The sequence below is a fragment of the Sinohyriopsis cumingii genome, chromosome 2 (genome assembly GCF_028554795.1).
Source record: "Sinohyriopsis cumingii isolate HCF-2022 chromosome 2, ASM2855479v2, whole genome shotgun sequence".
In the NCBI taxonomy this organism is placed as follows: domain Eukaryota; kingdom Metazoa; phylum Mollusca; class Bivalvia; order Unionida; family Unionidae; genus Sinohyriopsis; species Sinohyriopsis cumingii.
Genome location: NC_142962.1, coordinates 147,685,663 through 147,703,439, shown reverse-complemented (window position 1 = coordinate 147,703,439; position 17,777 = coordinate 147,685,663). Strand labels below are relative to the sequence as shown.

Genomic DNA, 17,777 nt, shown 5'->3' with positions numbered 1-17,777 from the left:
TCTGCCTCAGATTTGGGAGGTCGTGGGTTCGATCCCCAGCTGAGTCATACAAAACACTTACAAAAAAGGTACTAACCACTACCTCACTTGGCGCTCAGCATTAAGAGGTTTGTGTTAGGTCTGATCGGCCTGGTGTCAGGATAATGTGACTGGGTAGGACATCATGCTACATGTCTGCGGCCTGATGCCCCAGTGCTAGACATCACTATAAACTGTCACACTGCAGACATATTAGGAATATGACTGAAAATTGTTAAAACTATGTTAAAAATCCAAATCACACACACGCACACACTGACCTGAAGGAAAAACTTGCTCCCCCTTTTTGGCAGCCTAGTCAGAATAATTACCCACCCATCCCCAATAATTACCCACCCACTCCCCATAAGCCTCATTGCATGGAGTTTTCTACTGACATTACAAGAGTTTTCAGCCATTTGCACCAGCCATCTTTGCTGTCTTCCACCATCCTCCCAACTAGTCCATCCAACTAGAGAGCAGCCATCAATTGCTGCTTTTGATCAGGTGTTGGTTGTAATAGCAAGTCAAGCCACAGATCAAGTGACCATTCCATCATCTAAGGCCTGTTATGGGGATCCAGCCATATGGCTATCCACTGTTGGTCAAGACTGCTTTGACGGTTGGTGTTCATCATATTTTTCAATGGATTTAGCATTTTATGGCTCATCCTGTAGGCAGATACTCAAACATGCCATCGGATGATGGTACTTCTTCACTTTTGCCAGGTCTGATGAACAATGATGCAGAAGGCTTGCCTGTCTAAGATAACAACACCCCTTCACGAAGTAAATGTGGGGAGAACCTCAATCGACTTAAGAACTCAAATCATACTTTGGAAAGGACTTAGTTTATATTTAACCCTGTTTCTTTGGATGTTGATGATGAGGACAATAATCTTTCATTTCATCAGCTTCGTTATCTCTTAATATTAAGGAGATTATCAATCATATGTGCAGCAAGACTCAGGACCCCAGTGACTCCAAAGGTTTCATCTAAGAAATCCAGCAGCTGGTATTATTCTCTACCCACTGGTACAGATTGGAGTCAGGCACCTACCATGTATACATTTTAAATTGGGACTAACATACAGTAATGGTAAATATGTCTGCCCTGCATTAATGTAAATTAGGCCATTTGTGATTCAGCAATGTTGATTTTGGTGAGAAATATTGTAGTAGCCTTGTCTTTGTTTAATTTTGCTTCACTTACAGTCTTCAGGCTTGCAGATAAAGTGAGTTATGATCATTCATCAGTCAAAATAATGCGCTGTGAAAGTTGTTAACTGGGCAACTCAGCACTCTATGGAAAATGCCCTCATTGCCTCATGCAACCTGGTTTTATGTATAATGCATTCTTTAACTTGTCTGTGCTCAAAACCCTGCACTCTGTGATGCATTGCTTGTTACTATTCAGATCTTCACTGCTGTTCAGATGCTGCATGACCAATATTAGGAAGCAGAATATACAAGAATTGACTCTTAAGCTCACCAGTGTCCTTTTTTTCTTCTTTTTTCTCCCTGTCATCCCCAAAGTGACCTTTTCTAGAAGAACATATGGAAAAATTTCTATCAGCAGTGTCCCATTTCTTACAACAGTATTTAAATAGCAACAATCTTCTCCTTACCATAACAGTCTAATACAAAGGATGGATGCCTATTTTCTCCTCACCAAGCTTCTGAATAAAGGATGATGATTTGCAACCTACTGAAAAATAACCATACAGACACTAGGCTTCTTCATCTACATCAAGCTTGGATCAGCTTTTGTCTGGATTATGAATGGCAGTCCTTGTTTTATTTGAGGAGCTTAAAAGGATTTTGTTAATTCATCCCCCTCCCCCTTTTCCCTCCACTTCTGTGACTGAAGTTGCAGCTGTCCTTTGGAAGCTGTTAATACATGGAAGGAGAAGAAGACTGCTTGCCAAGTGGGTGGTAGAGATGGTTTACAAAATAAATTCTGCTAGTTTCTTTTTATGGTGCCAAAATTGAACAGAAAGCGCTAGCTGGTCTTCATGTTCATAGTGCATCTAGGTTCAAGATTGAGATGAAATAGTCCATATGGCTTCCATAAAGAGAAACAAATTAGTTATCAGTCTAGAATTGAATATCCTTTCATATCCCTATTCACCTGACTTCATGAAACTTCTGGTGGTGTACGTTCCAAGGGAGTATGTAACAGTGTCATGCATTCTCATTTGGACATGGCATCAGTCCATGTGCTTTCACAGAGATGGCAATCCTGTTTGGGCTCAGCATCAGTCCATGGGCCTTCACTTTGACAATATTCCTATCTGGACTCAGATCAGATCATGGGCCTTTATTAAGATGTGAAGTCAGCATCAGTTCTTGGGCCTTCACCAAGACAGCACTCTCATTTGGGCTCAGCATCAGTCCATAGGTCTTTACCAAGATGGCACCCCTGTTTGGAGTCAGCATCAGACCATGAGCCTTCATGAAGACAGCACTCCCATTTGGACCGAGCATCATTCCATGGGCCTTCACCAAGATGGCACTCACAGAGACAGTATTCCTATCTGGACTCACATCAGTCCCATGGGTCTTTGCCAAGATGGCACTCCCATTTGGACCTGTCATCAGTCCATGAGCCTTCACCAAGACAGTACACTGTGTCATAATAGATTTAGGTTAACCTTTGACAATAGCAGTTGTGGTGTACCAAGACAACATATTACAGAAATACATTATAAGTTTTATTCTGAGTCAAAATATGAAGGCTTAATCTCTATCCTTTCCTTTGTCTCTCAGCTGGCTTTTCTTGTGAATGGTGAGAAGACAAATCTTGCATTTCCTGTATTTGAATCTTCTCAGTATGGAGTTTCTAACTTATGAATCTCCCAGAAATGAAAGTCATAATCATTGCCTCTACAGGATAGTTTCTCCCATTATGTCACATAATCGTTGTCTCTACAGGAATGTTGCCCCCATTATGTCATATAATCATTGCCTCTGCAGGAAGGTTGCCCCCATTATGTCATATAATCATTGTCTCTGCAGGAAGGTTGCCCCCATTATGTCATATAATCATTGCCTCTGCAGGAAGGTTGCCCCCATTATGTCATATAATCATTGCCTCTGCAGGAAGGTTGCCCCCATTATGTTATATAATCATTGCCTCTGCAGGAAGGTTGCCCCCATTATGTCATATAATTATTGCCTCAGCAGGAAGGTTGCCCCCATTATGTCATATAATTGTGTAGTGGTCAGATGCTTGGTGTTAAGCCATACATTTTCCTAAGTGACTCTACAGTGCAGTGTTGCTGTGTGTTATATCATACATTTTCCTAGTGACATCGTGATGTTGCTAGGTGTTAAGCCATACATTTATGTCAGTGACTCAACAGTGACAATGCTGTGTGTTATACCATACATTTTCCTAAGTGACTCTACAGTGTGATGTTACTAGTTGTTAAGCCATACATTGCTAGGTGTGTTGTTGTTGTTGTTGTGGTAGGGTTTAATGCCATTTTTCAGCACAAGATAGGCTATACATGGCAGCCAGTATTAATGGTGGAGGAAGAACCCGGAAAAAAACAGAAAGAACCGCAGACCCACGAGAAGCTACTGGCAAGCTTTCTCACATAACCACATTAGCCGAATCCGAGACTTGAACCGATGCAGTCAGAGGTGAGATGGCAGTGATCCGTAATGGTGAGCGCTTTAGACCACTTGGCCTCTCGGGGCCCCTGCTAGGTGCGAGACCATATTTTTATATCAGTAACTCTATAGTGTCATGTTGCTAGGTGTGTTTATTCATTTATGTCAGTGACTCAACATTATTGTGTTGCTGATGTTACATCACATATTTATGTCAGTGACTGAACATTGTAATATAATCTTGCTAAGTGTAAGGCCATATATTTTTTCAGTTATATTACCGTGTAATATTGTTAGATGTTGAGTCACACATATACGTCAGTGACTCTGTTGTGTGTTGTTTCTAGGTGTTAGGCCATACATTTATGTCAGTGACTTAACAGCATGATGTTTCTAGGTTTTAGGCCATCTGTATTTATGTCAGACAATATTGATGACATTTGATGGTAACTTTAATTTTCATAATAATGATTTCAGGTGCTTGGTGCATATGAGGATATATTTATGTCCCACTCCAGCTGGTTTCTTTATCAAGCAACCATGAGGATTTTCAAGCATTACAATTTTAATATTCAGGACCCAGCTACTGCGGCCAAAAGAGTTTCCTTCTCCAGCTACCCAGGTCAGCTGCAGTTTTTGCATTCCGTCTCTCAGAGGAGAGTGGACAGTTTACTTTCTTCTGGCCAGTTTATACAGATTCTCCTGTATCTGTGCAAACTGATTCCTTTTATCCACCCCATAATACAACTGCTATGGCCATCAGTCTGTAAATATTTTTGTTTCTGGAGCATAACTCTTAGACTGTTCAGGTGTTCAGGGTATTTCTACCAAATTTGCTGCATGAGTTAAGCATGTTCTTTAGAGATGACCTTAAAAACAATTAATGTTCTGCATTAAATATATTGTGCGATACCGTGGAAACAAAATGTAATAAAAGTAGTATATAGATTGACAGTGCTGGACCATGGAGTATTAGCATAGCTCTCTATTCATATAACATGGTAATGAGGGTCCATTTCTTCTGAGTGCATACATAATCAAAACCATAATGAAAAGGTGTCTATTAAAAGCAGGGTTGAGTGGGGTGAGATTAAAGAAAAACAAGATAATGAGGGTAATAGTGTTTATGTATACAAAAAATATATTTGTCCCATAATTTAAAAATTTAATGGTATTTACTTAAGTTAAGTTTCATGATGATTTCATTCAAGCTGTAGTACCCTTAAGAATCACACAAAATGAAGCATTATAGGTAAAGTGACTGGTCAGTTTTTAGAGAGGTCACAAGATACAAGATGAGACAGACAAGGATTGTGAGTGTGCATGTTATCTCGAAAAGTACTACAGTGATATTGTCATCAAACTTCAGCTTGGTAAGTATTCTTTAATTTTCCAGTTTCATTGAACCATTCATACCTGAAGGGACTCCACAAGATATACAATATATCCTGTGAAATTAGCAGAGTACATTAAAAAAGCAAATTACTGCACAGTTTAAATCATATGAATGCAGACATCAACAAGTGAAGCTTGAGGGTCTGGTTTGCATGAATTATATCTTATAAGCTGATGATTTAGTCAAGTATGTTAAATTTTCTGGAAAATATCCATTTAGAATTATGGTTTAATTTTTGCAATTGAAAATCATCCTTCATGCTCAATGACCCTGGCAAATTACAATCACTGAGCCATATCTCTCAGTTCCTCAACCCTGCCCCCCACCCCAATTTTATTAATCAACAAAACAGCAGCAGTATTGTTTGCAAGCTTTCTTACATGTCCACCCTCCTGAATGGATGCAAAGAGAAAATTCCAGATTTTAGTTCAAGGAAATTAATGTGCCACAATCTTTCATCTGAGGAGCAATGGCCTCCTGTTGATAAGCTAGAACCCTATTTAAATCTGCCTCACCCCGTATTAGAGCTGTCACTTTTAAGAATCATATGAGGCTGGGGATGAATGGCAAAATGCTCATTCTGAATCCACCAGTAAATAAGTTTGCAACCTGTGTCACTTAAATACTTGGGACAGTCCAGTTCACCATTTTGCAATTTCAAATTAGTCCTTCAATGTGTCAAGGGCTTTGTAGTACAGGGATGTGTATGGCACTCCAGCTTCACTGGTTACACTATTTTTCCAGTTAACCTAGCTAATTTGTGGAAAAGGAAAGAAAAGTCCCTTCAGGAACTACTGGCAGTTAGATTGTGAGCTACCAGCCTTTTCTTGTGTAAGACAATCATGTCAGCAGAATTAACAATCAAGCAAACAAACAATAGATTTGAGTTGGAGAGAAGACCGATTTATACAGGTTAATAGTGAATCCCATGTTATCCATTAAATGCATAGTGTTTTGCACATTTGTTGCACTGAACTGTACACTACATTATAATGGCCAAGTTTGTTTAGGTATTCAAAAATTGGCCCGTAATAACTTTGTGAATGCACAAGTAGCATAAAATTAACCATTCAGAAGGCATGTGAATTCATAAACTTTGGTATTTCTTCTTTGAATACATTCCCAGATTATGTTAACATTAGGAATAGAAACCTGCTACCTCTGGAATCTCGCCATGTTAAAAGAAAAACATATTTCTCTTTTGTCTATATCAAATAGACAAAGGGCAGTAACTCATGCCCATTACCACCACTAGCTAACACTATGTGTCTACAGTTTTTAAAATTCACTTCATGAAATCGTGCAAATAAGCCTCCCATCAAATTCATGGTTTTCTATGTAAAATTCAAGCCATCCATCCAAAGGTTTTGATTCATATATTCAAGTGTATAAACTGTTTAATTTGGCAGATATTTTGTGAAATTTATAACTTTCTCAGACTAGTATATTCTAGACTGCATGGTACAACATGCTATTGTTGATGCATGTGACTTTCAAGTGTTTGCACACTTTGATCATAATGTGTGTTGTTTAGCAAATTATTAACACACTGACATGTTAATTTTATTTTTGTTTATATTAATTTGTTGTTTCACAAACATGTCTTCTAAATGCAGTAATTGCAAGAAATACAAAGCAAGAGAAGACATGCATGAGTTGTGCCTGGTGTGTTCTAAATGTACCTGTGTCTGGTGTGTTCTAAATGTACCTGTGCCTGGTGTGTTCTAAATGTACCTGTGCCTGGTGTGTTCTAAATGTACCTGTGCCTGGTGTGTTCTAAATGTACCTGTGCCTGGTGAGTTCTAAATGTACCTCTCCTTCCCTTACATTGTGTGCAATTTGATAAAGTAATGGATGATCCAAGTCATTTCAGAGGGGCTATAGATTTTCTTTATCCAGCCCCCAGTATTTTTATTTTCCTTTTTTATGACACACATCTTGACTGAGCCTGTGAAGGTACAGAATTTGTGGAAAGAAATATATCTTTTGCTCACCAAGCAGGTGGTGGGGATAGTTTGCAGATTGAACTCTCAGGCTTTCTATTCCAGACTTTTCCTTGTGCTGATACCAAAAGACAGCTCCAACTGGTTATTGGCTTGAGTCAGCTGAACAAGTCTATACCACGTTAAGTTTCAGAATGGAGATGAAATGGTTGGTATGGCTTTTTGTGTAGGGTGAGTTCTCAATCAGTCTGGACTTAACTGTTGCCTACTTTCATATCTCATTATATCCAGCTTTTTGCAAGTTGCTTCATTTCACATTCCAAGGGACTGTATACCAGTTTCATAATTCCCTTTTGGACTCGATATCTGCCCCTGGGCTTTCATGAAGATCATAAGTTGTGTTGTCACTCTCTTCAGGTCAGTATTATGAACGGTAATTGTAGCATGCCATAATGACATACTGTGTAACATTTGATAAGTACAGTTTTAGTTCAGGAAATGAACAGCATACTCACTCTCATTTTTTTCTCTAACCTGGGCTTTCTGGTGAATAAGGTAAAGTCAGATCCCTCTACTTGCCAGCATTTCTTCCTTCATGGTGTGGAGGTTTTTACTCCTCTCAGTCAATTTTGCCTTCCTCTGAGGCACATTGTATATATTTCTAACAAGGAGTGGATTTCTGTGAGGAAGTTGTTTGCAGCTGCAGAGAGGCCACATATCTGCTCTGTCTTGGTTGTCTTTTCATGTGCCCCTGCAAATGGTTCAAATGACCTAGTGGGGCCACTTTTCCATTTGATTTGATCACTGGATTTTGATCTCCTTTTAGTTGGAATTCTTCTAGAGAACTCCCAGATCAAGATTATGGTCTGTATGGCACAAAGTTGGAGTGCTCACCTGTTTTCCTGGTTCTTCATGGTCTGTGGCCACTAGGGACTGGAGGAGAGGGCACTTTACATCTACCTTCTGGAAGCAAAGGCCATAATCAATTCCTTCTTTAGTGGTGAACCACCTCCTCAAACAAGTGGTGGAAACCAAGTTACTAGATCATTGTTCTGTTGCTCCAAATACTACTTCAGTGTCCAGATAAGGCATATCACAGGCAGGCTGAATTTCTTCTAGTTGACTTGAGGAGAGACCATGCTCTTCACACCAATTTCTGTCTACACCTGTCAGTATTTCATAAGACTTGCACCCACTGGGCTTGTCCATTGATAGATCTCTTTGTGACCAGATCAAACCATACATTGCCAATCTTATGTCACGTTATTGGATCCAGTGTTGGTCATTTGGGACAAGTGTTGGTCATTTGGGACAAGATTTGGGCATGTGATGTTGATTCCTGGAGTATTTTAAAAGGTAATGAGTCTGACCTGTAAGGCGGCTGTAATTGCCACTCACAAGTGGGACAAATCCTGAGCCAGGAAAATACTCAGTCTAGCAGTTGCTTTTCCCTGGAAAATCCAAGCAGTACCCAACCTGCTCAAGCATCCAGGTTACAGGTTACCCATCCCAGTCCAGACAGGCTCATCCTCCATTCTTGACTTTTGTCAGGATAGCCATGCACATAAAGGATTCTTTTGTTGAGTGGATTGCATGAGCTACTAAGCTTTCTACTTAATAGGCATGTGTCGGAAAATGGGTTGTGATTACATTTAGGTCCAGGGTCAACAGCATAATACCCTTTAAAAACTTTAGTTCCATGTGAAATGAGGCACATTCAGATGTTATGGGATAGAGGATGAAAACCTATACTTTACAGACTAGCTGGCCAACATCCGTTTTTTTGTATCAGTCTTAGTCACTCCAGATTGAACTTGTGAGTTTTTTAACATGGATTAACTCTACTAGGTTTGAGTCCTTGTCCTGAACATCGGTGAAGTTCATTCATGTTTTTAATAGCCTTAGCTTTGCCCAGCAGGTTGATTGAATTGCATGCCCTGTCAGTTGACCTGAATTGTATCCATTTCTGTTCACATGGTTCATTTCTTCTGATCATACAACTGAGTTTCTTGGCTACGAATGGGTTACAATCTCTGAATAACAGTGATTATCTGCTCTGTCTCCTCAGTAGGTGCTATTCAGAGAGACACCACAGCAGGACCCAATTAATGTTCTCAATTGCTAATTGAAATGTATGGAAAACATTCATGGGTACTGATGTTTCTTCCACCCTGAAAAGACAGACAATCAAGACATAATTCTCAAAACCTTGACTTTTTGGTTCAAGTTGGGGGTCTGTTATTCTCTCACATCTCACTGGACCAGATATGCCTCCTGAAAATTTCTGCTTATGAGATTAAAGCCAAATCTGCGACTTTCGCTTTCAAATGCAATATTTTGAATTGAGAAACTCTTAAGACTATTGGCTGTCATCAGTTGACTTTCTCATGTTTCTACCCTTGTGATTTAGAATCAGAAAAGGGAGCTAAATCTGCTAGGTCTTCTGGTTGCTGCCCAGATGATCACCTAACCCCATTAACATCAGCACAATCTCATAGGCATTGGGTGTATAACTTTCACTGGATTTGCTTTGAACATTTTTGGGGGGAAGGAATTGCCACTCTTTTCTCATTATCTTTTATGTAAGTCCTCTATATTTAGATATCATAAGCTTATCCCTCACTTGTGTTGCTTCTTGTTAGGGGAGTTGATTTATTCCTCACATAAGGGCTGATGTTGTAATTTATTCTCCTATGAAGGATAACCATAGTAAAGGTTAGATGCTCATGCATTGATATCTCCATTTACCTATTTTATCGTAACATTACTCTAATCAGATAATGTTTCGATGAAGAAATTTGAATTATAAATTATGTTTTAGCAAGAATACTTCCCCAATCACATTACAATGAAGCCTTCCCCCACTCCAATACCTTTCCATAAATGTGAGCAGCCTAGTTGTTATTTCACTCAAGTTTAGATCAAAGAATATCCAGTATAAAGGTAGACCTATTTTTGAGGTCTGTATGTCATATAAATGGGAGAGACAGAATTTTTTCATCTTTCCAGAGGGCTGGATTGGGGAGGTAACAGGAGTTCATTCCAAAAAAACATGTGATTGGATATATATTCTTGGAGAAACATAATTTTTACAGCAAATAATTCCATTCATTGCTAGCAAAACTGGATCATAGATAAACACAAATCAGTAGAGTATCAGTAGGCATTTTTTCTTTGCAGTAAAACATTGTTAAAGTCAAGTTAATTAGAAACAGGTTTGGTAATGTAGAGATGAGGTTAGATTTGCAAAAAAACCTGGCCATTTTATTTGAGGATGACCTTTTTCTTGATCAATTCTGCTGAATCTTACCTGGCCCCACTCTAAGCATCACTCCATCTGAATCTTACCTGGCCCCACTCTAAATATCACTCCATCTGAATCTTACTTAGCCCCACTCTAAATATCACTCCATCTGAATCTTACATGGCCCCACTCAAAATATAACTCCATCTGAGTCTTACATGGCCCCACTCTAAATATCACTCCATCTAAATCTTACATGGCCCCAAACTATCATACATGGCCCCACTCTAAATATCACTCCATCTGAATCTTACCTGGTCCCACTCTATTTTACCTGGCCCTGCTCTAAATGTCACTCCATCTGAATCTTACCTGGTCCCACTCTATCATACCTGGCCCTGCTCTAAATATCACTCCATCTGAATCTTACCTGGTCCCATTCTATTTTACCTGGCCCTGCTCTAAATAATGCTCCATCTGAATCTTACCTGGCCCCACTCTATCATACCTGGCCCTGCTCTAAATATCACTCCCTCTGAATCTTGCCTGGCCCCACTCTCTCTTACTTGGCCCTGCTCTCTAACTATCACTCCATCTGAAACTTACCTGGCCCTGCTATAAATATTACTCCATCGGAATCTTACCTAGCCCCACTCTCTCTTACCTGGCCCAATTCTAAATATTTCTTCATCTGAATCTTACCTGACCCCACTCTATATTACCTGGCCCAACTCTAAATATTAGTCCATCTGAATTGGCCTTATTCAAAACTGTCAAGTGGGTCATTATCCCTGAATCCTAGTCAGATTCGATAATGTCCATTAGAGATTTCATGTCGTGTGGAAATGGTGGTGGTGATGATAATGATGATGATGATGATGATGATGATGAACAACTTTGTTATGAAAACTTTCTCTTTTTTTATCTGACAGGTTTTTTGGAGTCTCTGGATGACTTCTACCTCTTGGGCAGTAAGATGGTTATGCTGCAAACAACAAACGACATCTTCAACATTGACCTTTACAAGCAAGTGACCTCCAACTCTCTGCTAGCCTGGCATAGGGTCAGACTGGCCAACATGATGGCCCACAGTGGCCAAGAGTGGGCCACAATCTTTGCACAGTTTAATTCAGGTAATTTCTTATGTTTATTTTATTGTAATTATCAGACATCAGTTAGACAAATCCTTGTTGATTCAAAATAATAAGTTTAAGAGAAAGTTTGCCATTTTAGTAAACAAACCACCCTTTCTGAAAGGCATACCCAGAAAAAAATCCTTCATCAGCTCTTGTGTATGTAGTACCTTTATGCCTTTCCCAGCAGGATAAATATTCTTGCTTTGCAAGTAAGATGCAAAGTGATTCTTATTGGATGGAGGTGTTAAAGTAATTTGGATTTAAGACAGAGTTAAGTGTTCTGCTTTTTTGATTGTTAGAAAGCTGTCTTACAAATTTTCATTGACACTTTGTATGCATTGTATTATTTTTGAGACTTGACTCTGTCAAAGCTGTCCTCCACATCCCATAATTTAACATCAATAAACCAAGAAATACTTTATCGATTTAAATTAGAGTAGATTTAAAAAAACTTACATGTATGTTTTACAGAGAGAGAGTCCATATTTAACTTTGCATGTTACATTACAAATATGAGACTTTGAATTTTTCATAAGTCATACTTAACTATAACAAAATCTATGTAATTATATGATTTTTAACTGGTAAGAGTTGTAGAACTGAAGCTTAAGTGTATGTTTTCCCTTATGTTATAATTGTTTTTAGGATTGTTTTGTAGCTGATTGTGGCCATTATAAACATCTGACAAATAAATTGGTCTTCCTTTGTTCGATGTTACTTGTTTTCCCCACAGGCACCTATAACAATCAGTATATGATAGTGGATCTAAAGAAGATTGAACTGAGGAAGTATATTCTTGATGGTGCATTATGGGTAGTGGAACAGATCCCAGGAGATGTTGTAGCTGGGGACACAACTCCAATCCTCAGAACAGGTTTTCATTCAGACATTTTTTATCAGCTTTCTAATTGTGCACTTTGGATGCAGCTTGTTATGCCCCACTGCTTGTTACTGCTCTTGATCTAGAGATTATATTTCTCATCTGATTTCTTTAAAATTTGATACATTGGTTTGTATCATTAAGACATTGGATTCCTTTGATTTTGAGCCAGAGGTTATGCATATTAACTATGCCTTTTTCTTTTGACAGCATTTGTATCAGGATATGGTAAAATAGGTAAAAACAACATGATATAAAGTTTGGGAGATAGCTTACCAAGGTTATTTTCTTACAAATTTACATTAAGCTGGATTCATGTATTGATCAACTGTTATGTAAACAAGATGAGCAATATCATCCTCACTTAGGCCTCTTGCTTTTCACAAGTGTTTTCATTTGCATGATGTGTGTGTATGTACTGGTCCCCAAAACTTTATTTGACTTGAAAGGATGTTTGAGTGGAGATGTAAGGTACTAGTGAACTAATACTTAATTGATTCAGCACATCGCCATTCAGATTCATGAGGAAATAGCTAGTTACATTTTCAGACCTACAGAAAAAGGTAATTATAAATATTACAACCATACAGTAATCCATCACCATGATGAATCCAAAGGATTCATATATTATAGACAGTTAGTGGAATCATTTAATTTAGCAAAGTAGACATGGTAACGTTAGGTCTTTTTGTCCCAGTTATAAGATTGATCTGATCAAAGTGTATGTTCCTTTATCTGGAAGTTCTTAACTGTATGGTGCAGTATAGTTGCTTACCCCTGAAATAATGACAAAATTTGCATGGTTTATGTAGAATCTCTATGTAATTATTAAAGCTGATCTTTAAAACCTTTTAAATTATGAGGAAATGCACAGTGACTTCAGCACTTGCAAAGGTTTCTTTGTACAAGTATTTATTCTTATATATTTTTAACTGCAAACAGCATGGACCCAAATCTGCCATCCCATCTTGCATCTGTGGTTCAGGGTCTGAACTGTACATTCATTTTATTGTTTATCAACCATCCCATAATAATCATGTGAGTAAGTGTCTGAGCTGTTTACGACCATCCCATAATATACCATTGGGTTGGGTCTTAGCTGTATGTTCTACTTACTGTTAAAAGTGAACAATGTAAGCCATTTTTGCTGGTGCATTATGCAGAATCTAATTACCTGTCCTTGAACAGATCTTGAATATATGATGGCAGGTATCATATTTACTGTATATACTGGGACACTGTATTTGTTGGGACACCATAAATTAATTTTGAAAGTAATTATTTTATGCACTGTATGTTCTGGGACACATCATTTTTACAAGTCATAAGTTGTGGGACTCATTTTAAATCATTCCACTGCAGCTTTATCTCATCAACACAACCATTCTGTTGCACACGTATGATCCATTCTTTCAGTGCATGAATATTATTTTATAGCTTTCTCATACCTTGAAAAATTATCGTTAAAGGCAACACATCACCTGAAGCATAAACTGCAAGGACTAAAGTCAGATTTTTCAAATCTGCACCAATTGTGCTAATTCTCACACTTTTGACCCCTATCTTTTCATCAGTCCATCCATGAATGAGATCAAAGTAACCTAGAATTTCATCCATGTTGATGATCATATTGTCAGCAAAATCATCTACTTCTCTTCCTGCCTTCACGAATTCATCAAATGATTTTATTTCTCAAAATCTTCTCGGTGACACTGGGTCATTGATGTCCATGCACAAAGCACTGTATCGTATCACTTTAAAAATTGTTCCATTGTTTCAATTTATTTTCACAATTCCCATGAATACCAGCGAAAATGAACCAAAGTTATCTTCCATTGTTTGGTCATCTTTGTATTTTTAAAAAAGAAAAAAAATTGGCACACTTAAAAAAATCCAAAGTCAGCTTCCGAGGCTGGCTTGCTTTGCAGTAAAATAACCTTTGTATTGATATCCTTTAAAAATAGAAAATCCGGCTTCAGAGTGTCCAAAGTTGGCTTCTGAGGTTGGCTTGCTTTGTGATTAAAATGACCTTTGCCTTTGATGTCCTGTTGGTATGATCAAAGAATGAGTTTACTGCTCTCTGCCAGTTGTGTTTATTCACCACCTGGACTTCTATTTGCTTGGCATCTGTAGTTATAGTTCAAACAGGCCTTGATGTCTGCGGGTAATAGTATACACAGCAACTTGCTTTAATGATACATTTGTAACCCGTGCTAGCGAAAAGATGGTCACTTGCACTCAAATGAATGTGTTGTCAAAAAATGATTTTTATTTGTGAGAGACTGTCATGTGGTTGACCTGGATATAATTCAGTCTTGGTTATTTTACACCTAACACTGTGTTATGCATGAATGACAGTTCTTTTCAAAATATTGGTTGATTATTTCTCTCTCATTTGCAGTTTTGTTGAATCCAGTTTTCAGTCAGATAATATATTCAAACCTTTGAGCACAACCAAACACAGTTGGTTTCTCAATGTTCATGTCAATGAACAATGTATCATGTGATATCGGACATAAGCGATACATGCTACAGTATGGAAACCTACGCTACATATACAGAGTTCGTGGATATATTTTATTCATTAATGCTAATGATTAAAAAAAGAGTAATAAATGATAACAATACAAGGTTAGTTTCTTTCTTTTTAATATCAAATAAGCATTTTCTTTATCTATTTTATTGCAACATGCAGGTGGTGGGGGCATAAATTCAGTACAAATTTATTTCATTTCTTAAGTCTTGGGACATATGACCTAGGTGAAAAAATTTCACCATAAGTTCTGGGACAGGAAACAAAATAATTATTGTATCATGTACCAATATATACGGTAAATACAGGATGTGTTTTGCATTGATTGCTGTTAGGTGCAGGCTATTTACAGAGACATTTTTGTATTTTAGACTTTGTTTTTCTACTTATTAAAATGTTAAAATAACTGTTTCAGGTTACTGGCCATCGTACAATATTCCATACTTTGAGGAAATTTACAACAAGAGTGGTTACCCTGACTTTGTGGCCAAACATGGTATTGATTTCTCCTATCAGCTAGCTCCCAGGGCCAAAATATTCCGACGAGATGAGGGTAAAGTGGTTGACATAACAACTATGAAGAAGATAATGAGATACAATGGTAAAGGAATAAATAAGATCAGGGCTATTTGTTTACCCTTAAAGGGAATTTTGTTGTTGTTAAGTAGATTTGTAACAATAAAAAAATGAAAATGAAAATTAAAATGTTTACCAATAAAACATTTAAATTTTCATTTTAATAGGTCCTTGTTAAAGCAGATGTTTATTTGTAATATAGCTATTAATTAGTGTAAGTATAACTAAAGTTACTTACAGGATTGTTTTGTAAAGATCTCATTTAATTGGTTGATAGCACAAAAGTTTTGCATAGGTACAACATTCTAAACTGTTTAAAGATCAACAAATAGTGTAGTGCAACCAGTTCCAAGTACAGCATTCCTTGTTAGGTAGCTATACAAAATCTCAGTGAATGATCAGGGGGCGTGAAGTACTAATTTAATGTCACAGTACTATAGTTTTGTTTACAAAATTTCTTGCACATGAATGGTTCTTTTTTGTATTGTCTCCTCCTGAAATTTATTTAAAAACATATCTGCAAATTAATTTCATCAGATCATAACTTGGTTCATGAAATGATTGTGTTTGCAAGTGAAAATTTAAAGCAAACTTCACTCTTCAGATTATTTCTTGATAAATAAATTGCATTAGAAATTATTCAGTAAATTGCATTAGAAATTCTACAGTAAAATTGAATTAGCAATTATACGGTAAATTGTATTAGTAATTATACAGTAAATGGAATTAGTAATTATACAGTAAATTGAATTCATAATTATGCAGTAAATTGTATTAGTAATTATACAGTTAATTGAATTAGTAATTATACAGTAAATTGAATTCATAATTATACAGTAAATTGTATTAGTAATTATACCGTAAATTGAATTAGTAATTATACAGTAAATTGTATTAGTAATTATACAGCAAATTGAACTAGTAATTATACAGTAAATTGAATTCATAATTATTCAGTAAATTGTATTAGTAATTATACAGTTAATTGATTTAGTAATTATGCAGTAAATTGTCCAATAAATATTTTTGTACTAAAATTTGTTATTAACATGACAACTTAAGCTCATGTGATGTTCACATGACATTTTTTTGTTATTTGTAGGAGTTCAAGCTTGATTTATTTTGGGAACTCAGTTAATCGCATACAATATTTGTTAAATACATTTTTTTTTTCTACATTCACCATACAGTGAGTCTATTGTGTTATGATGATGTCTGTTTGATCATCTGTTCATCTGTCCATCAAATTTTGTGTCTGCACAATAACTCCAGTTCTTCACCATCTACTCTTACCAAATGTAGAATGGTTTGCAGAAGAAACTTAAGATTTTAGGCTCAAAAGGTCAAAAATCAAGGTCACAGGAACAGGAAGAAGGATAACTATTTTTTATATTCCAGTGACATTAATGTTAGAAAATAAAATCTGTTGCCTCTTGAAGCCAGCAATCCTGAAAAGATAAAAATTGTGTCATTCCCATCAGTACAATACAAAGACAAAATGGAAAAGTTCTTAACTTCCCTTACCACTGCTGGATGGCTATCCATCAACCAGATGATTACCAGTTTAAGCTTTTGTTCAGTACAGCGAACATCATACCACTCAGCTTCTCAAACTCCAAGGACATCTTTCTTGTTTCTACCCATCACTTGACAGAGTCATGACATGATTCTATTACATGTTGTAATTATTATTTTATAAATATTGAGAAGAATTTCATGAATTTTCATATTGGCAGACTATAGTATTCTGACCTTGTGCTCCAACTTTGTGTCATTATTGTTGGTTGATTTTTTATTTATGCATGCTGCCTGTTATTTTGCTTGTTTAAATAACAAGTGTTGATTATTTTTGGATGGGAATACCTTTGGGTTAATTTTTTGTTGTTGTTGCCATTCTTCTTTTAGAATTTAACATTTGCAACAAAATGTCCCTAATGCAAGACATTTGAAACCAGTTGAGACATGTATGTTACATGTCTGCCTGCACAAAGTCTTTACTGACCTTGACTTGTAGTGTATGTGCAATGTAGTCCAAGGGGATTTGGTGTTGTGGAAAAGTATAAAGTACAAAGAGAGATGTGGGGAGTCTGAATTGATGGATTGTGACATATTGAGTCTTCATCCAAAAACTTCATCAACTGCCAGTTTAGTTGGGGATGTCTTCAACCCCATCAAAATGATGTATGTAATGCTGTGGTGACTCTTACATCTGGTCAACTAGAAATGCAGGAACAAAGGGTAGGAGAGATACCAGCCTTTATCCTTCCCAGTTGTTTTTTAAGTCACAGATGAGTCGACAGGTACAAGAAGTGATGACACATTTGCTGGCCTTGAGGCAATTTTAGTACCTATATTCATCTCAGATCTCCAATGATGGCTTGGGGTTAAAGGAAGAGCAGCCTTTATTTCAGCAGCTTAGTGGGCAAAAGTCCCC

At 37.1% G+C, this 17,777-nt stretch overlaps 1 protein-coding gene across 1 annotated transcript in view; it reads left to right on the top strand.

The window, feature by feature from the left end:
• LOC149806042 (phospholipase-B 81-like) overlaps window positions 1-17,777 on the top strand; it is a 54,490-nt gene that overhangs the window by 29,466 nt on the left and 7,247 nt on the right. Inside the window, exons 5-8 of the mRNA XM_089950904.1 lie at window positions 4,113-4,257; window positions 11,151-11,351; window positions 12,088-12,228; window positions 15,183-15,368. Coding sequence (XP_089807030.1) covers window positions 4,113-4,257; window positions 11,151-11,351; window positions 12,088-12,228; window positions 15,183-15,368 — 673 coding nt within the window. The remainder of the gene's footprint in view (window positions 1-4,112; window positions 4,258-11,150; window positions 11,352-12,087; window positions 12,229-15,182; window positions 15,369-17,777) is intronic.